The 25,822-nt window shown below is 46.4% G+C and overlaps 1 protein-coding gene across 3 annotated transcripts in view; it reads left to right on the forward strand.

Moving 5' to 3' along the window:
- The first annotated feature begins 4,240 nt into the window (after positions 1-4,240).
- The window catches only part of Igsf3 (immunoglobulin superfamily member 3), a 90,761-nt gene continuing 69,179 nt past the window's right edge, over positions 4,241-25,822 (forward strand). For 2 of the 3 annotated variants that reach the window (XM_074050676.1, XM_074050678.1), the window contains exons 1-2: positions 4,241-4,388; positions 5,027-5,686. In XM_074050676.1, coding sequence (XP_073906777.1) covers positions 5,644-5,686 — 43 coding nt within the window. In that variant the 5' untranslated portion in view covers positions 4,241-4,388; positions 5,027-5,643. Of the gene's footprint in view, positions 4,389-4,656; positions 4,893-5,026; positions 5,687-25,822 lie in introns of those variants that run through there. The other variant, XM_074050677.1, reaches the window with a different exon arrangement.

Genomic DNA, 25,822 nt, shown 5'->3' on the forward strand with positions numbered 1-25,822 from the left:
GAAACTGCATTTTAAATACTTCCACAGTAACTCATGCACAGCTAGTTTAGGGCTTTCTCATTTTACAGAAGGAACTTGGTAGAGAAGTTAGAAGACCGCATAAGCAGCAGAACTTGCACTGGAACCTGGAATTTCTGACCACTGGTCCCTAGCTCCTTGGTACAATTAGTAATGAGAACAGCCAATGGGTCCTAAAACTAAGTACCAGTCTAAGTCCTTTCCATTTATCACATTATTTAATCCTTACAACCTCTTTTGAGGACAGGTGCTACTTTTTTTTTGCTGTTGTTTTGTTTTTTGGTGGGACCGGGGTTTGAACTCAGGGCCTCACTCTTGCTAGGCAGGTCCTCCACCACTTGAGCCACTCCACCAGCCCTTTTTTTGGTTGGGTATTTTTTGAGCTAGGGCCTCTTGAACTATTTGCCCTGGCTGGTTTCTAACCAGCATCCTCCTGATCTCTGCCTCCTGAGTAGCTAGGATTACAGGCATGGGCAACTGGTGGTAGGCAGGCGCTATTTTAACTCCCTTTTGCGAACGAGGAAGCTCAGGCAAGAGCTTGACCAGAATTAAGTGTCAAAAAGGAAAGCACAGATCTGGGACACAAACCCAGGAATCCTCCTTCAGATCCATTGTTCTCTGTCAGTAAGAAAAGAAGTGAGCACAGCTCTGGGGTATTGTGGAGAAAGGAGAATGTTAGTTGAATCGAATTTTATTTTTCCCTCTGGGATAAATCAGTGCTCTGAGCTCCCTCGGGGCAAACCTAGTCACTTTTCTAACGCTAGATGGCGTCCCCACATCTGAGTACCCACCTGTGGATAAAGTCTTTGGGGACTACCTGCCACTCTGGTCTCAAGATGTAATAGTCACCTCTGTTTTTTTTAAAGACAGATGGTATCCTGTCTAAATATTCCTAGTCTCCAGCTCTGGGGATCCTTGCCTGCGTAGGAGGGCAATCGTCAAGAAGAAAGCTGGCTGTTAGGAGAACAATTGGGCACACACTTTTAGCTTGCTTTTGTCTTGGCTGTTCTTGGAGGTAGGTAGCATTTCAGAGTGTGTGAAGGGCAGTTAGCACCCATTGCTTTTGAGTTGCCCATCTTTTGCTGTCCTTACAGGTGACAAGGGAGAACATGGATGGTACTCTTTTTTTTTCCTTAAAAGTGTAACTGTATGGTCTTCGTGGTTTATAAATTAGTCTCTTGATTATACACACACTGGTGGATCTGGAGCCCGATAGAGCCACTTGGTTGTAGCTTAACCACAAGCAAATTTTGTCCTGGTCCCCATAGCATTTCATTTAAACCCTAGTTCCCAATGAACAGAATTAGGAGGATTAAAAGAAAAATCTGAATTTCCTAGTTCTCTTGAAAAAGAAGGAAAATCAGGCAGCAGGGACCTTCACACTCAGCAGTAGCCTTTGGTTGACAAGGTGCAGTCTTCATGAGGCTGGGCACTCAGCCCACCAAGCTCCCCACGGGGCTCCCTGTCCCTGTGTCATCTGCCTGGCCTCTGCAGGTTTCTGAGTTTAACTTACTGGCAGAGAAGATTTAAGAAGGCTTCAAGACATGCAAAATATCCTTCTGATTCCAGGCCAAAATTCATATGTCAAATGTTTTGTTTGTTTGAGACAGAGTCTGACCCGGCCAGGTAGCCCAGGCTGGCCTCAACTTGGTGATCCTCCTGCCTTTGCCTCCTCAGTGCCGGGATTGCAGGTATGTGCCACCTGGCCTAGCCAAATGTAAAATGTTCTGAAGCAGGCTCCTAACGTTTGGCTGGGGCAGCAGACAGATTTGCTGACTGGGGACTCCTACACCCTACACTCCTTTGATGTCTCTCCTTCCCTTACCACTCTTTCCAATTAAATTGTCCACCTGCTGCCAACCCCTACAGGGACCACCATCAATGCCTCGCTCACACTTACTGCCTTTAATCCTTTCTATGTCTGGAAGTCAGAGGCATTCTTTTAATTGTGCTTTTCTCTCCCTACCCAACAGTTAGCATGGTTCTTTGCATATTGTAGATGTTCCCTAAATATGGAAATTAGAAAGAACAGCTATGCTGGGAATCAGCTGTAACAAATCTGGATGGTGACACATGCCAAAGTTTGGAAGATGTTGTTTTGGCCTTGGGGACATGATTCAAGTACAGAGCACTTGCTAACAAGCTCAAAGCCCTGAGTTCAAGCCCCAGTACGACCACAGAAAGAAGAAAAGAAAGGAAGAAAGGAAGGAAAAAGAAATAAAGCTTGATGTCTCATTGTTTGTGGTTTCCACTAGAATGTAAGCTCCAAGAGAGCAGAGATTTTTCATGACACCAGAAATAAAATGAAGGCGTCAGCAGACAAAAGCTGAGAGAATCATGATTGTCTGGGGAAAAAGAGGTAATATTTAATATGCCAGAGGAGACTTTCAGTACAATAACTTAAATATGTGATAAGTATTCAATTCAATTCAATTTAACTATATATATACGCATACATGTATATATACACATACATACATATATATACATACATATATACATATATATAGTGCAATTATGTATGCAGATCTAACACCAAGAGTTATTTGGGGATAAATGATAATTATAGGGTAGACCCTGCCTTCAAGAAATTTACAGTCAAGGAAGAGGGGAAGAGGACTGTCCATTTATCTTTGTGTCCCTATAACATGCTCTTCATTGCCCTGTATACTGGGACGTTAATTTCTTTTATGCATAAGCGAATTATCAGTGTAGCCTTCCCTCAAATTCTTTTGTTGTCCTACGTCCAGTTGGATAAAAGTCACTTTACAAACCCATATCCCTTTCTGAGTTCTGAAATCCAATTCCCCTTCCCCTTTTGTTTCTTTGGACATCTCAAACTCAAGACATCCAACCTGAGCCTCCTATTTTTGGTTGTTAAGGCTGAAACAGCGTTTTCTGCCTTATTCCTTGTGCTCAACTGGGCATTCCATGGACATCATTCCTCTCTATTCCTGTTGCTGCTCTTGGGTCCTGATCACGTCTTGTTTTCTGGAGTGTTAGCATAGCAACCCCATACCATACCCACACCCAGCCTCCTGGATAACTTCCCCTTCCATCTTCCACATTTAGGCTGAGTGGTGTTTCTAAACTGCACTTAGGAGGAGTGAATCCCCTGCTCCAAACCTTCAGGGCTTCCCCATGGCTCTGGGCTGAAGGTCAAACCCTTCAACACACCATGAAAAGCTCTCCAGCTTCTGGTACCCAATTTCTTCTCAACTCACTTCCTGCCACTTCTTCCTTACAGTCTGGTTTGGACACCACAGAGTTTTCCTGGTCATCTACCTTGGCTACTCTCTCTCCTCTGGGCCTGCAAATGTGTGCTTCGCCTCCCCCCATTCTCTTCCTCTGCTACCTTCTGCTCCTGAATTCTAACTTGGTTTCCCTTTGAGAAGCCTTCCAGGACTTGACCTGACCAACTTCCCCAGGAACACAGGGTTGGGGACCTCACATGTTTCTTCAACACTTCTTGTCCTGCTTGTTTTATCGTGTGTCCCCACTGGACTGCAAACTCCCTGAAGGTGGCACTCAGCCTCAGTGTCTACCCAGCACGTTGTGTGTTTGGTAATAGGGAAAGAATGAAAAAGCACTTGTACGTCTAGGACTGTGAGTTATAAAATCATCGCAGTTTATATCTACGGAGTGTTTTACTGTTTTAAGTGGTTTACTATATGACATGGACGTGCCACATGACCCACATAACAGATGAAGGAAACTGAGGCACAGAGAGGTGAAGTAACAGGACTAACAAGGTCCACAGGCAGGAAGTGGAGGAAGCGGGGTCAAAACCCAGGCTGTTTCCATATTCTACCCTAGAGTGAAGCTCTCTGTGTGTGTGTGTGTGTGTGTGTGTGTGTGTGTGTGTGGCGGGGGGGGGGGGGCGGGGGGGGGGTTTCGCTATATGAACAGATTCCGGTCTTCAGCGAAGGGCTTTGCGTTTGTCCCTTGTCCTTTGCTGACCTTTGGGAAGATACCTGTGCATATTGCCAGCAGGCGAGGATTAACTTTGCATCCGCCAGTTCTTCCCAGACCCTCCAACAGCCGCTCCCGGATGCACAGAGCCTGGGGGTCTCTGGGCGGAGGGAGTGGGCGAGTCGTGGGCGGGACCGAAGGCGTGTCCTGTCGGGAGGGGCGTGTCCTACCAGGGAAGGGGGCGTGTCCTCTCGCCGAGGCCGCGCCCTCGGCCCGCGCTCGCCACGCCGGGTGCAGCGGGCCGGGCAGGAGCTGGAGGGCGGGGCCTCGGGAGGGGCCGGAGCGCGGCTGCCGGAGCCGCTGTGGGAGGAGAAGAGGAAGCCGCGCGTCCCCGGAGGTGTGCGCGCCAGACCCACCGACCGACGGACAGACACGCGGAGGGAGAGGGACCGGGCGAGGTCAGGCTCCGGCGCGACGGGAGGGCGGGCGGGTAGGGGGGGCGGCAGGGGGACCGGGAGCCTGGCCGGGGAGGCGGGGACGGTGGCAGCGAGCTCCAGGTCGGGCCCGGGCCCCAGACCCTTCCCCTGGCCGGTCTGGCGCGTGGTGAGCGCGCTCCGGCAGCGGAAAGTGGAGCCCCAGGCTCCCTTCTTCCCGGGTCTCTTTTCTTTCCAATCAGCGAAAAATAAACACCCGGGAAGGTAAAACAATAGCGGGGCCACCTGGGACGCGGCGCGCTCCGCGCTCCCACGGCTGGGGCGGGGGCTCCCCCGCAAGTCCCTTCCCGATTTGCCCCGGCGGAGGGTGGGGCTCCCCACCCGGACGCCCGGCTCGGTAGGAGGCGACGGGCAATACCAGGAGTGGAGCATTAGGTGAAAGTATTTCAGCAACAATCGAGCTTCCCACCATTGCTTTGCTCGGGGCGGGGAAACTGAGGCGGACGGAAAGGGAGCGACTTGCCCAAGGTCAGAATTGCAAAGACTGGCTGTCCTAGCGCAGGGAAGGGACCCAGGTGTTTGCAGCAGCTCAGCGTTCAGTCCCTCTAGGTTTCGTGGAGGTTGTGTTTGCCTTTGATAAATCCCTCTTGTATTTGTTTTAGAGATCTGCCCACCGCTCCTGGCTGCCCAACTGCCACCCTGCTTCGTGCGTCCTGGGCAGATCTGGGGCAAGTGACAGTTCCGTGACCCACCACCATGGATGGAGACGGACTTTTTGATGAAGAAACCCAAACAGTCGATACCAGCCAGCGTGATATGGCTGTCCAAGGTTTTGACAAAACCCGCCCTGTTCCCGATGGGGAATCCGAATGAGGAGATCACAAACACCTTCACTGGGAAGCCAAGGACATTTCTGTATAATCAGTGGATGAAAGGATTTTCTCAGACCCCGTTTCCCCCCTTTTCTTGAGGATTAATCCACCACGGGCTACAGTTCCAGTGGAAACCACCAGGCACACAATGTAGCAGAAGCCTAGGGCGCCTTCAGAATTGCTTTGGACTCTTCCTTTAGCATAGGGGACCTTTCACACACGCCACTCCTCCCCTGTCCCCAGCTCTGTCCTTCTGATGGCTCCTCTTGAGCCAATTCTCATTTTCTGAGTTAAGTTCTATTTCCAAAACTGTTCTCCGGAGCTATAAATGGGTTGCCAGAAATGAGAGATTAGGTGCTGGGAGAAGAGGAAGCGAGTGTCCTGTGCTGTGCCCCCGTGCTGCCGACATGAAGTGCTTTTTCCCAGTGCTGAGCTGTCTGGCTGTGCTGGGTAAGTGGCGCTGCATATCAGCTCAATCGATGTGAAAGTTTAACCTGCTCGTGGTTCCTGTAATTCTTGTGATTCTTTCCCATCAACGCTAGGCTTTGGGAGACACCGGGAGGCAGCTGGTGTGTGACACATTGGAATACAGAACCAAGAGGCCCATTTCTTAACCAGGGATTTTGTCTTTTCTTAAAGGGAAGCATTTGTTGGCCTGGGCCTTGGGGCGAGGCCCCTCATTTGCATATCTGTGGTCTAGGGACTGAAAGTGGGTTATGGGGTCTGACCAACATGGATGCACCAGTGTTTTCACATTTTTGTTGGTTTGTCTTGATTTCTCATTAGTGACAGGACTCTGACTCTGTGGGTAGAAGTGCACTGATGATGATGTGTTTTTGTTTGTTTTGAAGGGGAAGTGGGAGTGGGTGGGATGGGAATTGAAGAGATGCTTTGTTCTACCTAAGAGGTCAGTAGGCTAAAAGTGTTTGGGGAATGCTAGTTCTCTGTCTCCACACCAAAGAAGCTAACTAAGCTCGTGGTCCTGGAAGGAGGAGAGACTAGAAAAATTGAAACTGCTTGGGAAGGGGTGTGTTAGGATTGATTTCTGTACCCTCAATATCTGAATACTCAGTAGGAGGAAGAAACTGTGGCCCCCAGAAGTGAGCCCTTGCCTCTTTTCTTAAGGATCTTTCATCTCCCCCCATTCTTTTCAGACCACTGAGCCCACCAGAAGTGTGGCACCTTACAACACATCTGAGGTCTGGAATAAACTCACTAGCCAGGATCTGTTGCCTTCTCTTCCCCTATCTCCTCAAATCTCAGGAATGGACACACCCCCTACCGGCTCTGTAGGGGTTATCGTTGCTGAAATGGTGCCTGCATTTCCAAATCTTGGTGTCTTGCACTTAGGGATTTATTCATGCTCTGTTGGCCTGGAGATTGCTTCCTGGCATTGTCCACACCCTTGCAAGAGTTAACAGGTGTGTGGAATGTGGATGGACTTTGGAGTTAGAGGACCTGGACCTGAGTTCCAACCTCAGCCTCACCACGATTGATATAAAACATCTAAGGCTGTTGTAGCAATTAAAGGGTATAAGATGTTCCAGACATCTTGATTGTCTTGTGTAATGTTTGAAACACATAATAAATGCGTTCTGTCAGTGCCTCTCAAGCTTGGGTTACATGCTGGTGTCATTGAGTGAACTTTAAAAAATCTTGATATTGAGGAAATGACTCCAAGCCATTGAAATCAGAATTTCTGGAGTGCAACCCAGGTTATCAATCTTTGGGCTGTCCTAGGTTGCTCCCACGCATGGCTGAGCCAGGGAACGAGTGTGTGAGTTGTAGGCAAGTAGTCCTCCACTTGTGTTTGTATTTGTTATACTGTGTTTGCCATTCACATAGTATCTGGGTTTGAATCAGCTATTAGTGATTCATGTGAATTCAGATGCACACAGAGGACTTTCCTAAGAGGGTTGGGTGTGCAGTAGGGGGGAGTGGCTGACTCAGGAAAGAGGCCTGAATGGAAGGGTGGGGCCCAGGGCAGGAAGGAGCCACCATTAGGAAAAACAGGGAATGTGACATTTCTGTCTTTTGTTTGTTTGGGCTGCTCAAGAAATGTAAGACTGCCTGCTGGTGCCTTGCTGCTCGCTCTGTGGAGTGGGACCAGGCACTGGGCGGGTGCTGCTGTCTCCTGTGCCCCCACCCTCATGTGGAGAGGTACTGTGGAGGAGAGTGAGCATCAAGATATTTTAAAGGAGAGCAGTGGCAGAGGCCAGGCATGGTGGAAGTGGGACATTTGGAACCGTGGACAGGCGTGCTAACGTCTGCTAGGTTCTGAGCCCCACTGGAGGGACCTCCTCTCCTGGTGGCTGTCAGCACAGCAGGGGAGGAGGCCTGGCTACTACTGTCTTTACCTGGGAGGAGAAGGCGTTTGGGGAGGGAACAAAACCCACCTTATTTCCTGCCTGCAGTCTGGTGTGGTCTGATTCATGTGTCAGCATTCTTGCTGTGTAATGTGAACTAATATGTACTGAGAATTTAAAACAGTAAAGAATTCCAAGGTTTCCAGCCCACGTGGGTTACGTGTCTGGAATAAAATTTTGTTTGTAAAAAGTTGGGTAGGGCTAAGTGCTCTGCCAAGTTAGACCGATATATAGATACCAGTCTCCAGAAATGGTAATTTGAGTTAGAAAATCTGTGGCTGTGTGTGGTGGGACACACGGGTGAATCTCTGAGATGTGTGTGACTCTCCCCATCACCATCCCTGGGCTGCTCTTCTACTCCCTTCCCTTGCTAGTGTCTAGGATTTAGGTCTGGTTCCTCTTTTCATTGTCTGCTGGAGTCCTGATCCTGCATGTATCTTTGTCCTGCTCTAGCTACTTGGCTTCGTGCTTGCCCTCTTGTCTTGTTTTCTTCTGTCACAGCTCTGAGTGCTCCACCCAGCTTGGTGCCATTGACTGCTATCACAACTCTTGTTCCAATTCCAAAGCCACTAGGACAGTAATGGATGAAGCCAGGGGGGCAGAAGATGAGTGAGTGAGAGAGAGAGAGAGAGAGAGAGAGAGAGAGAGAGAAAGGGCTGGTCTGAGTGTAAGGAAAGAGAGAGGGAGAGGGTGCCTGCGGCTGTGTCTGTGCCTGGAAATAGCCTGTGTGACATGGAAAGATGACAACAGTGTGGGAGAAGTGAGTGGGATTTGTGTCTGCATGAACAGGAAGAGAATGAGGCGAGATGAATGTAGGCTTTAGACATGGAAAGCTCACTTCAATTTTGTGTGCATGAAGAGTTGGACCTCCCAGACCAGTGCTGATATGGTAAGCAAGATGAAATAGCTTTACAAGTGAGAACTGCAGGAGGTGTGCCGTCTCCAGATCAACACAGGTGAGCCTGTGGATAACCAATGATCCTCTGAGTTCATTCCCCATGGGAGAGAAGTTTATTTCCAGTCTTGGGGAGGTCTCTTGCTTGAACAGATGGGACTAAGTGATCACTCGCTCCCCACCTAGGGGAGAGGCCAGAGGGTGCTTCCAAAAGAGATTGAAGGGAACTTTGATGTACTGATGGGCACAAGCTCAGCGTCAGGACAGTGGTGATGAAAGGCAGAAGAGAAGGAAGAGGCCGAGGAGAGAAGTGAGATGGTTTAAAGCATCAAGGGGAAGTGTCCTGAAGAAAAGGGATGGGCTCGTGATTTATGGATGAATAAACACCGCTGTCCTAGCATTTCCAGAGGTGGCAGGACACTTTCCACTAGGGACCATCTGCTGGATGCTGGAGAAGGGAATTCTCAGAACTAGATTGGCTAGGGTGCCTTTTGCGTTAGTAAGCTTTCTATCACTCTAACAAAATATCTGACATAATTAACTTATAAAGAGAAAAGGTTTATTTTGGCTCCTAATTTAGAGGTTCCAGTCTATGATCCTCTGGCTTTTGGGCCTGTAATGAGGCAGGTCATTATGGTGGAACATATCCTTATTGCCAGGAAGTGAAGGAGAACCTGAGGGCTTCCCAGTACCCCATCTCTTAAAGGTTCCATCACTTGCCACTACCTGTGTGGTGGTGGCTACTGGTGTCCCTGGGGACCTAGCCTTCAATACATAGGCCTGTGTGGGACATTTAAGTTCCAAACAATGGAATCTTTCAACTGTGAGAATCATTGAGTTCCCTCTGGGCACCCAGGGCTGTGTTAAGCTGCACCATCTGATACATTTTTTATGACAGCAAGATTACTATTATTACTACAACAGCGGTAATACCAGCTCTCCTAACTCTTTTGTCCTATCATTCAGTCCTCCAAACTACCCTGGGGTTATTGAAGCTCAAAAGATTAGTGCTTCAGTGTTAGGGACCCAGACTCCTTCTGTCTCGTTCTGTGTGCATGGCCTCCACTCCAAAGACCTTTCAATCAGTGAGGCTGTGCCAGCCCCAGAAATCAGGAAGAAAGAAAGGGCTGGTGAAGGGCAGGCCCTCTTAAATTAAGGACACCTCCTGCACATCACTCTGCTTACATCCCCATTGGCTAGAACTTGGCCAGATGGACATTCTTAGCTGCAAGGGATGCTGGCAAGCATTGTCTTTAGCCTGAGTGTCCATGTGCTGTGCTTGAAACTTGGGGTTCTATTGCTTTAAGGAAAGAAAAGAGAATAGATTGGGAGAACACTTCGTAGCCTCTGCCATAACCATAAAGATTGCAAGTGGCAGAGTGAGGTTTTAAAGCCAAGACCATTTGTTTCCCAAACTCAAGTTCTTTTATCTAAGCAACAGAACCCATTGTATGAGGCCCAAACTCTGGCCTTTAAGAAGCCCTATTGGGAAGGCAAAATGAACCAATAGTTGTTACCTGTGAAGCGACATAAGTCAGCACGTGATGAAACACTACCTGTGTGGTGGTGGCAGTGAGTACTGTGATGTGTATAGACTGTTTGTGTGACAGTCACTTTACTTAGCATAACCTTGGTGTAAAGTGCCTAGGGACTATCTGTCAAGTTTGCTACTGGTGTCCCAGAATTCAGCCTTGATCTTGACACAAAGTAAGTTGGTGTTCGGTTAATTTTTTGGTGAGTGAATGGCTTCACAGGGTAAACACATGTTTTTTGTTCTGTTTCGCGGTGCTGGGGGTTGAACCCAGGCCCTCGAACATGCTAGGCATGGCTCTACCATTGAGCTATATCCCCGGCCCTCGAAAAGTTAATGTTGTTTTCAGATTGGCTTCCTTGATTGCGATGAGGAAACTCAAGGCTAAAGGATATTAAGTAATTTTGCTTAGAGGGAAAGAGCTGGAAGTTAATAGAATCTGATTTTGAGTCCCAGGTTTTTGTAATTGAAGAATTGGAGCCTTTATTCTACCAAACAGAAGTTCTTAACCATTTTTGTGCCATGCATCAATTCTTTTGGCAGTCTGTGGAAGCCCATGGATGTAATCTGAGCATAACATTTTAGAATGGATAAATAAAAATACATAGAATAACAAAGGCAATCAACTATATGAAATATAGCTATCAAAATACTAAAAACAAATTTATGATATAGCAGTATGCCTCCTTAACAATACATCAAGTTAAATAACATCTAACAGTAGTTCTAACAATTATTGTAATTTTGGTATAGTGATGAGTGTAAATGGTATTTTGAGGTATATGTTTCAACTGTGATTTGATATGAAGGTGTGTGATTTCTCTTGTGACGAACCAGGTACTGGAGATACTACTGTGTTGATCACCTGTGTTCATAATTCAAAGGAATGGTTCAAGTTCACTTAGAGGTTAGTGACAATCAAGATATAATTTTTTTCCCATTCAGTTTCACATACCTCCTGAATTCTTTCCACCGACTCTGGCATAGTTCAAAGTCAAGTTCAATGTGGGTGATGTTTGTTGGGGGAGGTACTGCATTAGAGGACTTGGGTTGAGCATTCAGAACGGGCAGATTTTGGATGGGGAAGGCATTGTGTTCCCAATGGAGTCCTGGCAAGGCAGCAGTCACAATGGCAGTGGAGTGACTTTTTAGGGACTGAAGAAGTTGAGGTAGAAACTTTCAGTTTAGGTTGGGATGATGCTGGGCAGGAGAACTGGTTTAGATTATAGTGAATTTGGAATTTGGGTTTAGAATGGGTTCCTAGAACCCAGACTCCTTCCATGGAGCTCAGGCCTGGGAACTGGACTGCAGTGTTCCCCTATAGATGCTGAACAATGACTCCTTTTGACTAGTGTTTTTAGGATCCTTTGGGAGTTCCTCATTTTCTATGAGCAGACACCTGTTTCTTGGCTGTTTCAAAGTAAGCGCAGCTACTTCTTATAAAAGGTTGGTTTTTAATTTAAGGAAATTTAGGACACCTGTGTATGAATGTCCCCTGATTTTCAAAGAAATGAGCAGTTGCATCAAAATCAAGCTCATAGTTGTAGAAAATCACAGGTTGCCAAATTCCCTCATTAAGAACCCTTTATTAAGTGACTAATCGTGATCCATGAAGGCAGGCCTGTAACAAAGACCCTCGCAGTGGACCTCCCTTAGCTGGAATCCTCAGTTAAGTGGAGTTTTGTTTTTATTTTTCAACTCTATCTTCTAAAGGGCAAAAGTCACAGGATGTAGTAGGAAGGATTTGTTCTTGAAATTGGCTTCCGAGCAATCCTCTGCCCAGTCTCTATATCTTCTGCATCTATAATTACAGTAACAGGAGAGAATGGTGAGGGCCTGGGGCCCTGTAAGATCCTAAATCAAAGATTAAATTATATTAACTCTACCCAGGCTGGAAAGTGGTTAGATGCATTTTTAAAAGCTTTGCTATCGGCTTTATAACAATGAGAGTTCAAGCACAGTTTCTGCCTAACCCCGTAATTAAATTCACTGGATGGATACCCTCTTCCCCACCATCCAGGGCATGAGGCTTTGCTGAAACCGCCCTGTCCCTCTAGGAGGTGGAAATCTAAGGCCACCTGAGAAATAAACAGTAAACTGATTTGCAAGTGGCCTGGCAGAGACAGGCATCCTGTGCTCTGAGCATGGGTGTGTATTGGAGGAAAGGAGGCAAGTGTGTTCGTTTTCTGCTCAGCAGGCTGGGTGAAGGGAAATTACTGTCCAGGAGAGGGGTGAGGTGGAGGAATTTGTGAGTGGTCATTTGGGAAAGGCTTTCTGGAAGAGCTGGAATTTGAGGCATTTTTTTAAATACTAGGAGAGTGAGTTTCTGGCAGGATTGTGGGGTAGAGGGCAGTCTGGGCCCAGAGGGTGCTGCTTTGGAAAGATTTCTAGAACCCTAACATCAGTTGGCCTGAGGCTGTAAAGATCCTACTTGTTAAGAATTGGAGCAGTCAGTTCACACGAGGACTAGGATTTTGGGGTGAAAGATTCCAGAAAGCTGGAGGACCATAGATGTCGCTGGACGTGGGGAGTCCAGTGGTAGAGAGGAAGTGTGGCTGCTTGCTCCTGTACAGAAGGCAGAGCTTTTGTGTGACTGTCATAAGGTAACCAGAGCAAAGGTGTTCCCACAAAACTGAGAACTCAGAAAAATTAGCCCAGTCTCCTAGTCCTCTGCTCATCAACTTTCAGACCCCCAGGCTCCTTTTATTAAAGCAGGAAAAAAACAATCTGACTCCAGTTGTGGGCCGTTCCTCACAATACTTCTCTGACTACTGAGTGTGCCAGGCTGGGCTTGTGCTGGTGTTATTTTTGGGTATCAAATCCATTTTTGTTTGTATCAGCCATTGTTTGTATCTGTAGTCTGCTGCTGTTGCTTGCAGGGGAACCTCTGAAAACAGCATCCCTGCTCCACCTGTGGCATTGCTGGGAGCAGTGCTGTGGCAAGAGGCAGGCTTCCAGTCGCCACTTCTCAAGGCTTCTCTGCCCCCAGGAGTCCCACAGTTTGAAATCTTCTGGTTTTTTTTCAAGAGACAGCATTTACTAAATAGTAATTAATCTACTTTTTGTAGGCGATAACTGGTCTGATTGCTCACACATGCCAAACTAGGCTTGCACTCTGTGTGTTAGCTTCTCAGCCCTGCAGCTGTAGCCTGGGACAAGTTGTGTCACTCACTGCCACCTGGTTTGAAATCTTCCAAACCCAAGTGCTGGGTCTTAGAGACTTGGGGTGTCCTAGGTAGTGTTTGCTTTTCAATTGTTTGCATCAGTGACCTCATTTGACTTCTCCAGGAAACACTTTCAGCAGGGAGAGGGAAAGGAGACTGGCGTTGAGCAACCGCCTGTACAGAAGATCAAAACACATCTACCCTGCTCTCGCCTGGGATAGTTCCTTATTTATTTATTTATTTTTAAAGACTTCTAGAGAATGTGTGCATTGTGTAATCAAAACACCATGTTGTACCCCATAAAAAAAGTGCAAGTATCATATCAATCTAAAGAGAGGAAGAGGGGGGTAGAGAAACTTCTAGAGTATGAAAATTTATAACCCCTTAAACATCCCAACAGGAAATCTAGATTTTTTTTACTGGATATTTGATTTGGATTAAGTCATAATTTAAAACAACTAATAAAATGCTTCAGGGTAAAGTGTTATGTAAAAGTGTTATGATGAGGTTGGGTGCAGAGACTCACACTTGTAATACCAGCAGAGAGATGAGGAATATTGTTTGAGGCCAGCCTGGGCAAAAAGTTAGCAAGACCCCATTTCAGCAAACAAGCCAGGCATAGTGGTACATAACTACAACCCCGGCTACACAGGAGGCCTAGTATAGGAGGGTCATGGTCCATGGCTGGCCCCTGCAAAAAGCTCAAGACTTGGTCTGAAAAACAACTAAAGCAGCAAGGGCTAGGGATATGACTCAAGTGGTACAGCATCTGCCTCGAAAGTATGAGGTTCTGAGTTCAAAACCCTAATACACTAAAAAAAAAAGGTAAGATGATGACATATTGGTTTTGATTTAGACAGTAGCTAATATATTTTTTTAAATCTTTCACCAGGCAATAGTAAAGGTAATTCTGGTGTAAGATACGCAGGAAGTAGGCATTGGGTAGCTCAGTGGTGGAGTGCTTGCCTAGCATGCGTTAAGCCTTGGGTTCAATTTCCAGCACTGAAAAAAAAAAGCCAGAGAACCAGAAAGTAAAATTTCAGAGTTTTCCTCTTTGTCCTGTGCCTCTTAATAGAACTTGATATCTATCCTTTAAGGCTTACTATCTGTTCTTCCACACGCTTGCTTCTCTGTGCATATATTCAAGCAATAGACTTGAATATATGCACAGAGGGTTGTACAGGACATAGCGTTAAACATGATTTTAAAGGGGGTGACTTTCCTACTGTTTTTCTAGGCTGATTTGGTTATTTTATAGCTAGATGGAGCTGTGATTTGTGAGCTCACTGGGGAGTGGTCAACCTCACTCAATAGTTATATAACAGAGTAATTTTGTCTGGCTGTATCAGGAGAACAACAGACATAATAAAAAGACTATCCTTACATTTTAATGTATTTAATGAGAACAGTTGACTTGTTTATTCTAAATATTTTCTTTGAAAAAAACACAAATTTGACAAATGGAGCACATTCATATTGTACTGACCATTTTGTCACAATGGTGAAATTAAAATGAAGCCTATTTAAAACTTGTTAAGAGGATAGCCATAAATACTGGGTTTTGTGTCTGACTCAATCAAGTGTTCTTGTTTGTTCATGAGACCGGAAAAACTGAGATTTTCTAGATTTTCAGCTTCCCCTTAGATTGAAGGGGAGTGGTGTAACCTTTCCAGCTGCTTGCTACCAGCTTGACACGCAAGATTTTGATCTTGCCCTGCAGATCAACCACTGCTGAAGAGATTATCATTTGAAAGTGATGGGTTACTTCTTTAGGTTTGCTGCTTTGACTTTCCTAAAATCCCGGAGCTGAAGCATCCTCCTTGGAAGGTTCACCTTGACACTTGAGTTTTTAAATAGCTGCATTTTGGATTCACGTCTCACAGTCAAAGCTCTCAAAACATCAAGTTTGACCTGTCATCCTTTCCGAGACCACTGACGTTATCCCCACTTCTGCTAGAATCTTTCCTAAAGAGACATTTTATCTGTTCACTCAGCAAATGTTTGAGCGCTACAGAATTAAAAGTTAAAAGCATGATGAACATTTTAAGTAAGTATTTTAAATCTTTAATAAAATAGAAGGATTAATTAAAAACACTCGGACACTGGAGCTCTCTCTCATCCCTAAGGTAGGTCTTTTTTTCTTGCTGTCACTTCATCCTTTCTTCCTGTTTTGTTCTCAGCTCTTGAATTGCCAGTACCCTGGGCTGCCCCGGTGGAGGGGCTTTTAGGAGTAAGACCATGAATATCAATGATGGGAAGATGGAGGTGAAGGGAAAATTCCTTCTCTTGAAATTTCAAAAATATCCTGAGTGTGTCCTGTATGTGAGATATGCAAAATGTCCTTGTTAACTTCTGGGATGTTGACTGTCTATGGCAATTGGGCATTTTATACTTAGCTCTGAATTTCTGGAAGCCAGAACAAAAGAGAAATAGACAAATTACACACTTCCCCTCAGATAGGAGACAGAATCCATTCCAGGCTCTCACGGTACTGGGGTTGTGGTGGTAGTGAGGTTTGGCTCATCTTGTACCCTCCCCCAACCTGCCTCACTTCTGTCTGACTCCTCTCAGGGACATATGGGAAGGAGACTGTGAGGACATAGCCCAGGGCTCCCACTATGGCTGGGCTCCTTTTCCAAAGCTGCTATATCACCTCAGTGGGATCCCACTTTTGCCAGGTGCTGTCTGGGCCTGCAAACCTGGGGTTAAACCAGAGAAGGCTTTGATCTTTACTTTCTCATGCGTCACTGTTGATCTCCCAGGAGCTCCTTTCCTCCTCGGGTCCCTAGGTCCCCAGGCTTAAGCTGTATAATGTTCCTGTCTCTCTGTGGGGCCTTCTGTTTCCCTACAAACGCGATTCTCACAGGCCTTTCTGGTTCTCCTCATCGGTTTTGTTTGGCAGTGGTTTTGCTCTTGGTTTGGAGAGGGCTGGTCTGTTGGGAATTCTGCCTCCCAGATGGACCCATTGGTTATCGTATTAGAGGAGTGATTGTGCACATAGATTTGTTTCAGCTTCACCCCCAAACTAGACAATCCTTTATGACACTGTTTAGTGATGATTTGCTGAACAGTTTCATAATGTCTTCTCGTGTTTCAGTACAAAAAGGATAGCTTGCTGAACAGTTTTGCAATCTGTATTCTGGTGTTTCATTAAAGAAAAGCAAGATCCATTCTGAGCACCCTGCCTGCCTCTTTCTTCTTCCCTCTGTCAGAATGGATGAGGGCCTCCAGCTGGGAGCCCTCTGAGCAGTGGGCTTGGGGTGTGTGTGTGTGGGGGAATGTAGACCTAATGTGCCTCTAGACTTGAATTTATTTTGGAAGAATCCTTAAAGGTCTCATGTTTAACTCTCTTATTTTAAAGGTGAATTTATCTAGATGTGAAGGAAAGACTGGTGGTTTTGTGGGGAGAGGAGGAATGAGGGGAAAGACTGGGAAATGCCCCTCACAGAGACTGTGGTGCATGTCATCTTTGTTTTAATTAAAACATTGCATGTTACAGACATTGCCTTTCTTCTCTTCCCCTCACCACAGAGGAGCTGTAATTTCCCATATTTGGAATGTGGGGAGAGCAAGGCCTCATCTGAGGATAAGGCCAGATTCGGCGTCTGCTTTGGGGGAGGTGAGTGCGTATGAGGGCCTGAGGGCCATAGCATTTAGGATGGGAAAATGATTCTTCCATGTGCCTCCTTGGCTCGTTATTCAGCCATCACTCCTCTCTTAGAGCTGGCGCTGTGTCCATCAGGGATCTGACTCTTGTTTTCTCCTGCATGTGTCCCCTTCTGCAGACTTAGAGGCATTCGGCTTTAATCAAGTAGGCTTTTTACTTTGTGATGTAGCTGGGATGACTGAAGTCATGTGGAGGATTTTAAGTAACTAATCTCTTAAGACACTCAGAGCATAAACTCCCCAAGCCCATGGTCATCTTGCCTGCATCTGGGAGATTTGTGAGGCTTTGCAGAAGAGGCTGGATGGGGACTGGCATCCTTCAGAGACACCGGGTGTCCTTCTGGCTGGCGACAGGTTTTTGTTTGCTTTTGGCGTGAGGACAAGGCCTGCTGTTCATTTGCCATGTCAAGAGCATTTAAGATGCTCTGTGAGTGCGACCAGTGTGTTACTAAACCTCCATGCTGGTACCAGAACAATGACAGACCAGACTTGCAAGAAAATCCCATCCAAGCCTGTTCATGTCTCTGCAGGGTGTCCAGGGCCGGCTTCTGTGGAGGGGCTGCAAAGTAGATTGGGGTGTCAAAAGATTGGGGGTCCAGGATCTGAAAGTTTTACATGATTTGCATATATATATATATGCAAATATCTATAAATATATTTATATATATAGGGGGACAGTACTGTTAGAATTCAGGGCCTTGTACTTGCTAGGCAGGTGCTCTACCACTTGAACCACACCCACAGCCCTTTTTGCTTTGGTAAGTTTTTTTTGCGGTATTGGGATTTGAACTCAGGACGTATACCTTGAGTCACTCCACAGGCTTATTTTATTGATGGGTTTTTTTGAGATAGGGTCTCTCTGGACTGATTTTGAACTGTGGTCCTCCTGATCTCTACCTGCTGGATTATAGGCATGAGCCACCAGTACCTGACTTGCTTTGATTATTTTTAAGACAGGGTCTCACTTTTATACCCAGGCTAGCCTGGACCGAGATCTTCCTGTTTATGTTTCCCTTATAGCTGGGATGACAGGCCGAGCCACCACACCTAGCTTTTATTGATTGAGATTGGGGTCTTGCAAACTTTTTGTCTGGGTTTTGATTCACTTGACCTCTACTTCCTGAGTTGCTAGGATTATAGGCGTGAGGTACTATGCCTGGCCTTCTTTGCTTCTAATTTAAATGTGACTTCATATGTCTGTTGTCTGTTGGCCTAAATTGGGTTACACTTGCTCTTCATGTTGTTGTGTTGTTTATTTTTCTATTTCTACCCACTTCTGTTAACTCAGGTTCCTGCTACCAAAGTTATTCTTCCAAAGAACTTAGTATTACTCCAACTGCAGCCTTTGTGACTTTCTCTTGATAGGATGATAAAATCTCTAACAATGTCGACTAATGAGGAAGATTAGTTCAAATTACTAAAATGCCTGAATTGCCAAGTATTTTTCAGGAACTTCACTGTTACTACTTTTACGTAAATACTGTAACTCAAACCAGGCTAATCGAGTGCCTAATAAAGGTCCTTGGGGGACTCGCTTTAGGAGAGAAATAAGAATGATTTGCAAATTAGCCTACCAATTGTTTATGTAAATGGGGTTTCTGAAATCGTAGATTGTGCTTGAAAACTATTTGTTCTCTTAAGCATTTTAAATAGTCCCGATGAAACCTCTGGTCCGCTGATAGTCGATATGCCCAGTAAAGACCTGTTTTGTGAAGACCTAACTCAAACACATCAGCAATGTCAGAAATCCCAAATTAGTGATGCTCGTGATCCTTACCTCCCAAGGCTAGGTTGGCTTTCTCTGCCAGGTACTTCCACAGCACCTGCATTTGTATGATATAACACAAATCACTAAATTTAATGGCTGTGTAATGTGTTCTCTTGTGTGCTTGCTTGGCGTGTCTGATAGGGACGAGACAACCATCTTTGCTAGCCTGGAATCTGTTAATCCTTGGTGTAGTGAGATGTCCACGAAGATGTAGTTTACAAGCTATAGGATGTAGCTTACAAGCAAGCCGTGGTGTCTGTGTGGTTAGTTACAGTGGTGAAGCTAGCCTGTGCATTGCTTTTGTAATGGTTTAATTCACTAGACCGTATGTTTGGTCAGGACAGGCATTCTCTTTGTTTTGTTAGTGATGGTGTCCTGCGTCCCCTCCTCAGCCCTTGCCTAACATAGAGTCAGTGCTAGGTTGAACTGTGTGACATTACCACTTTCCTTTGTCAGATATCAGCAGTGTCATAGGGTTTGGTCTAATAGCTGCTCAGTTAATATGCATTAAACATTGAATCATTGTAATCAGTGAGGTCTTAGCATTTAATACAGTTTTCTCTAGCTAAGAAAATGCCAGCTATAGTATTTGAAAAGAGATTCTGAAACTTCAAATAGCTAGAACCTGTGGTTCTCTGATGCAGACAGGGTGGAAAGCAATCAGTGGGGCCAGGCCCTGTGTAAGGTATATCTCCTATGCCATTCTTAGTACCTTTCCCAGCCCCAGGTGGAAGCATGTGTTTTGGAGACTGGAATGCTGTCAATAGCCCAGAGAACCTGAGAGAGTGTGCTGGAAGGCCCAGGTAGGGCCCTGAAGAGAAAAGAGGGAGAGGGAGGATTGGGACAGCAGAAGGGTCTGTCTCTTTAAGCCTGAGTGATGGGAACACTTACTTTGTCACACAAGTGCTTGCACATTCACATATGCATTTGACAAATTGGTGTGTGCCCACAGAGCTGTGGCTTGAATCTTGAGTGTTTCCCGAAGGCCTGGGTGCTGAAGGTTTAGTTGCTGGCCTGTAGTGCTGTGGGAGGTGGTGAAACCATTAGGAGGCGGGGCCTAGTGGGAGGAAGTTAGGTCTCTGAGGTTGTGCTCTTGGGATATTGGGACCCTAGCTACTTCCTGTTTCTCTTTGCTTTCTGGCCTTCATGAAGCAAGCAGCTTAGCTTCTCCATGCCTTCCCCACCCTGATGTTCTGCCTCACCATAGGCCATGGGGCCACGTGACCATGGACTGAAACCTCTGAAGCCGTGAGCCAGATAACCCTTTCCTTCTTTAAGTTGACTATCTCAGGTATTTTGTCATAGTCATGGAAAGCTCAGTTACTTGCTGGGCACTAACATTCCTCACCGTGAGCCTCCTATGGTCCTGGAACTTCTGTGTGATGAGTTGTAGGCTGTATTGGAGCCCCATGGGAGGCAAGAGGTGAGCTGAGGAGAATCCCCAGCTGGCCTGCTGGAGAAGCCCAGTCTCTGGCTTGAGTCCTGCTCCCTATCTGGGGAAATGGGAGTTGGGCCCAGGCTAGGGCTTGGACCAGAACCACCCAAACCTTCTCTGCTCAGAACTCTTTTGCATCTGTTTGGATTTCATGGCTCCCTTTCTAGTTTGCGTACACAAATGTCCAATTGTGCCACTATATTACAATGCTCAGTATTTTCTCACACCCACGGGATAATTTCTAGTTCAGCTCAATTCCATAGCTATTTGTTGAGCATCCTCACGTGCCAGCACAGGATGGGGGTGGCACATGAAGGGAAATGCAAATACGTGACCTGGCCCCTGCTGGTGCCAGACACAATGGATTGTCTATGCAGTAGCCATTTTTTTTTCCCTCTTCTTCCTGGCAGAGCCAATTAGGTTTGAAGGCACCCTCTACCCTCAACACACACCAGGAAAGGTGACCCTGCTTCTAGCTCTAGGGTACATGCTGACTGATCCAAGCCATCTCATAGCTGAGACAAAGGCCTGTGACATAGGACTGGCCAATGGGATATGATGAGTCTGCTGGGAAGGACCTCTTTTTTCTTTAAAAACAGCGCAGAATAAGGGAAAGCTCCTTCCAACAGATTCTTGGAAATGAGACAGCCCTGTTGTCACCCATGAGGATAGCAAGTTTGCTGGCTATCAGGAAAACAAGGAAAGAACCAGGGTCATTGGTAGCTTAGCCCCTGGAGACTGAGCAGTTCAACCTTCAAACTTTTTGTCCTCTTGATTAGCTGACTGTGTTGGTATTTTTTACTACTTACGGTTGAAGGCAACCTATACTATACATACCTCCCTCAAAAGAGTGTGAAATGAAATTTCTTCTTATAAAACAGTACGATTCAAATTATCATCTAAAACCAGGCTACTCAGGACCAGTGCTTAGTCCTGGGGTAAGCCCAACAGGAGAGAGGAGAGTGTATTGGGGAGAAAGACTCGAGGGAGGCGATGGTTTCTGGAGTGGATCCTGAAGTAGGATTAGGGTTTGCGTAGGCAGAGTAGAAGGGCTTTCTGAGAAGGGGAATTGCATGAGTGAACGTGGCACCCTATGGGAACACCGACATTACGTACTGTTTCCACAGGTAGATTCTAGAGCACCTCAAATTGCCAGTGTAGAAGTTGGCATCTGATTTGTGCAGTGGGAGAAGGATTGTAGGCCCTTGGGCAGGGGAGACAACTAATAAAGCAGACCTTGGGGATAGGAGAAGGATTAAGTTGCTGTCTGTGTACCAACCAGGTTGACTGGAAAGAGAAGAAAGTCAAAGCCTGGTGAGCAGTGTAAGCTGCTGGAGTAATTGAGTTGTAGCCGGTGAGATTTCAATTGGTGTCAGTAGGAGATGGGGCACGGGGTGTGACGAAGGCAAAGGAAGATTATAAAGGGATAAAGTTGCAGGTGGAATAGGTTGGTTGCATGTTGAGGTGGGAAGTGGGGCAAAGCCCCACTGCTGACTCCAAGCACATAAGTGTGATGACTTGGAAAATGACATGCAGTAGAAATTTGGGAGAGGAGGTGGATCTTAGGCATATGTTGTTTGTTTCTTGCCATTGGGGTTTTGAGATAATGACAGAAGATCTAAGTCATGCAACCTTGAACTTACTGAAAATATGGGCTAGGCTTTGGAAATGAGAGGCCAGGGTTTACGACAATGTGGTATAGGCCACAGCTCACGAGACAAGCAGGCACCAAAGTGGGCTGTGCCCTGGTGGTTTTTGTGAGCGTCTGGGTGGCATGTCATCTCTACTCCATGGTCGTCTTCCTTCTCACTTTATTTTCTTCAGTGAGCAGGCTAGAGCTGGCTGGCCAAATTCATTCTGTCTCTAGGACTGGTAGGGTTTTGGAGGCAGGTGTACATCCTGCCTCCCAAGACCCTCAACTTTCCAGGGGAGTGAACCCTATTCATTAGTGAGACAGCTGCTCTCTTCATGGGTCAGCAGCGTGTCAAGTGGCTTGTGGAGGGGAGTGTTTCAGTGGTCGGTGACCACGCCGAGAGTCTCAGTCATCCAGCTAATATGGAGCTCAGGAAAAGCACCAGGTCCCTGACTAGATGAGGAATGAGGTGTCAACCCTATCTTTCATTTTTTCCTACTCTCAGAAGATCCAGAATGTGGCTTTTCTTAAAGACCCAGATGTCTGGAGCTAGGCACTGACTATCCGCACATTCTTTGTTACGGTGGAGTGTCATTTTGTCTGTCTGACTCATACTATTTTTCCTTAGGGCAGAGGACCTATGAGTGCCAGGAGGTATTTGGCATCTGGTTTTCATCAGGCAGCGAGTAGAGTGTGTTTGTGGGTCAGTTTTAAACAAAGCAGAGTTGGAGGCATGGGAAAGGTGTCCTGGACCCTCTCCTGCTGTGAGTGTGAAACCGCACAGCATCCTGTTCTCCAGCTGATACCTTGACTCCACAAATACCCCTCTGATTTGAGACACAGTCCCAGTGTGTGTGCGGGGGGTTGTTGCTTTCTGAGCTTGAAAATTTCGAGACGGAGATGATGGCACCATTTCTCTTTCTAATGGAGAGTTTGAGGTTTTTTTTTTTTTTGTCTCCACTTTTAACAAAACTGGGGTGTTCAGTATTTGTCCCTATTCTGTTCATTTACACACTGTTCACTGTTCACCCTTCTTCCTGCCAGGCCTGGAAGGTCTGGGCTTAATCCCAGGGAGAAGATGATACTGGAGCCATCTGTCAGCCTAGCCTTTCATTTGTCTGTCTGTCTTCCTGGTCATCCATCCATCTGTCCACCCAGCTAACATTCAATAAACAGTTGTTGCTGAGCCAGTGATATGATTTCTCCATCTGCAAGGTCACAGGAGGTGCTCATTGGGGTCACTGGGAGAATGATTTGGAGCCCAGGAAAGCCCTGGGCACAGGGCCGGGCACACGGCACATGCTCAGTAAATGATAGGTGTCATTATTGTTGCCACCCTGCTCGGCTGGCTCCCTACAGGTTGTCAGACCTGGCGTGACCATTTGGAGATTGGATTTATGCCATAGTATATAGTCTCAAGCCTGAAGGCATGACCTTTGGATCACATTGTCACCTCCCTTAGGATTTCTTGCTGTTCATGTTTCAGTCTTGATGAGACCATTGTAATTGGACTCCAGAAATTTTCAGGCCATTGGCCATAATCAGTTCACCACGCCTTGGATGTCTTTGAATGCAAGCACCTTCAGAGCCCTGGCTCTCCCACCACCCTTCAGCTGCACTTTTTTTTGTTAACTGCTGTACACCGTTCCTCTAAGTGTCTCCTCAACTTCAACCCATTTTATTTCCACCCTCCTCTGTGTGCTCAGGTTCTGGTTTTTATCAGTAACGCTCTTCTCTGGTCTGCTTGTAGGAGTTCCTTTGTTTGGCTTTCTCCCTGTACATACAGAGAGCAGCGCTGACGTCATCCCACATCCGGTGCTGTGTCTGAGGTGTCCTGGGGAAAAGCCTTCTTTATCACTGGGTGGTGGGCAGGGGGGACCATTTGGAGGGATGGTTATGTTACCTGAGTTAATGTCCCTTGAAACACAGATATTTAACAAGCAAGAACAGTGTCAGCCAGCAAGATGTCCTGGTTGGATGCTGGCCCAGCCTGGAGGGACCTGAACTTGCTCCCTCAGCTGCCTGTGTCACCTCAGCTGAGCTTTCTGCCTTCCTCGTCATCTCACCATTAATGACTCTCTTGCCTCTGCCTCTGGCAGTCTTGGTCACCTCGATGGTCTTCAAGGCCACCTTCTGCCTTGTTTCAGCTCTCTTACAGTGAGTTGAGGAAATTCTCCTTTCTGTCTCTGAGCCAAGATCTATGGCTGTCTTGGCTGGCAAGTTGCATTGTGCTAAGAGGAACTTTTGCAGTAAAATTAGACATATCCAAGAAGTGGCACCATGAACTCCCAGCCTTTTCAAGTTCCTGGAAGTATTTTGGATTCATCCTCTTTTTTGGCCTCTCCCCCAGAAGTCTCTGCCTTCCCCCTAAACAGAATGAAAATAGCATTTCACCCAAGCAAGTACAGGCAAAGAAAGGTTCTGTCTGTCCCCATGCCTGTGGGAAGTGACAGAGAACTGCTGAAGCTTGTGTTCCATGTCATAGAGCCCCAAGGCTCAAACGTCAGGGGAGCAGATCACAGTGAGTCATAAAAAGGAGACTTTGTCCTGCTTGGGCTGTGCTCTGTGTTTGAGCCCAAGTGTGTGGGAGATGCTGCAGTTGGGAGAAGACACTTGTATGGCCCCTTGTTACGGTGGAGAAAAAGTGGGGCCAAGGCTACATGGGGCTGGCCTTGAGCAGAATGGGCAGGTGAGTACAGTTGCAGTCCTTTTCCCCCAACTTTGTGCTGACCCTGGTCTCGTGTCTGCCCCGCCCAGGCTTCCCTTCAGGTCTGATTGTGCTCAGTCTTTGTTCCTGGTGCTCCTGGGATGTCAGGGCTTTACTGAGTCCTTCAGCTCATCCTGACTCTACTGGCTGGAAGGTTGATGGATCACTAGGATCACTAACTTACGTTGAGGAAGGGACAGATGTGAAGTTATTGAACCCCCCACCCCCACCCCGCACTGCTCCGGGCTTATACTCATTTCCAGCCTCCATTTCATCCTTACAGAAACCCGGTCAACCTTGTGACGCAGCCCCCTGTGCAAATGAGGTAGTTGAGACTTAGCAAGTTCTGGTGATTTCACTGAGTGTTAGCCAGCAGGGCCATGTCTTTAAGCAGAAGCAAAAAGGAACTCAGGATGCTAAGGAAAAGAAATCCAGTACTTTTTTTTTTTTAGCACTGGATTTTGAACTCAGGGCCTCACACTTGCTAGGCAGGCACTTTTACCCCTCGAGCCACTCCACCAGCCCTTTTTTGCAATAGGGTCTCATGGATGGACTATTTGCCTGGGCTAGCTTTGAACCATGATCCTCCTGATCTCTGCTTCTGCCTCCAAAGTAGCTAGGATTGCAGGTGTGAACCACTGGTGTCTGGCAGAAACCCAATATTTTTTAATCTGATTTATTGTGATGTAATTTTTTTTCTTTTTTTTTTTTTGTAGTACTGGGGCTTAAACTCAGGACTTACACCTTGAGTCACTCTACCAGCCCTTTTTTGTGTTGGGTATTTTTGAGATAGGGTCTCACACACTATTTCCCTGGGCTGACTTTGAACCTCGATCCTCCTGATATCTGCCTCCTGAGTAGCTAGGATTATAGACGTGAGCCACCAGCACTTGGCTGTCTCTTTTATTTAAAAGGCTGCCACATGAAGCTGGAAGAGGAACATTAGTAAAGATACAAAGTCAAAATTAGTGAAACAGGAAAACAGATCAGAGCAAATATAAAACAAAAAGCTGGTCTTGTAGGTATTCAGATCTGGCTTCTCTCCCTCACCGCAGTGCTTCTGAGGTTCCTTCCTGTGGCTGTGCATCCAGTTCACTACTTTTCATTGCTGAGTAGTGTTCTACTGAATGGATATACCGCATGTTTTCCATTCATTTTCATTATTTATTTCTATTTCCATTTATTCCATGAATAAAGCTGATGTGACACCTGTGTGTTTAGTGAACATAGGTTTTCATTTCTCTTGGGTAAACAGAAGTGGGATTGTTGGGTTACTTGATCACCAAAGTGGCCTATCTCACTCTCCCACCAGTCGTGTATGAAGGGGACCTGGAACTTTTGACTTCTAACCCAGGGCCTTTCCTTGTGTTACAGTGTCACTAGTGGCTGAGTGTTAGTATGCCCTGAATCTGTCCTTTAAC

This window comes from Castor canadensis, chromosome 12 (assembly GCF_047511655.1).
Source record: "Castor canadensis chromosome 12, mCasCan1.hap1v2, whole genome shotgun sequence".
Classification (NCBI taxonomy): Eukaryota; Metazoa; Chordata; class Mammalia; order Rodentia; family Castoridae; genus Castor; species Castor canadensis.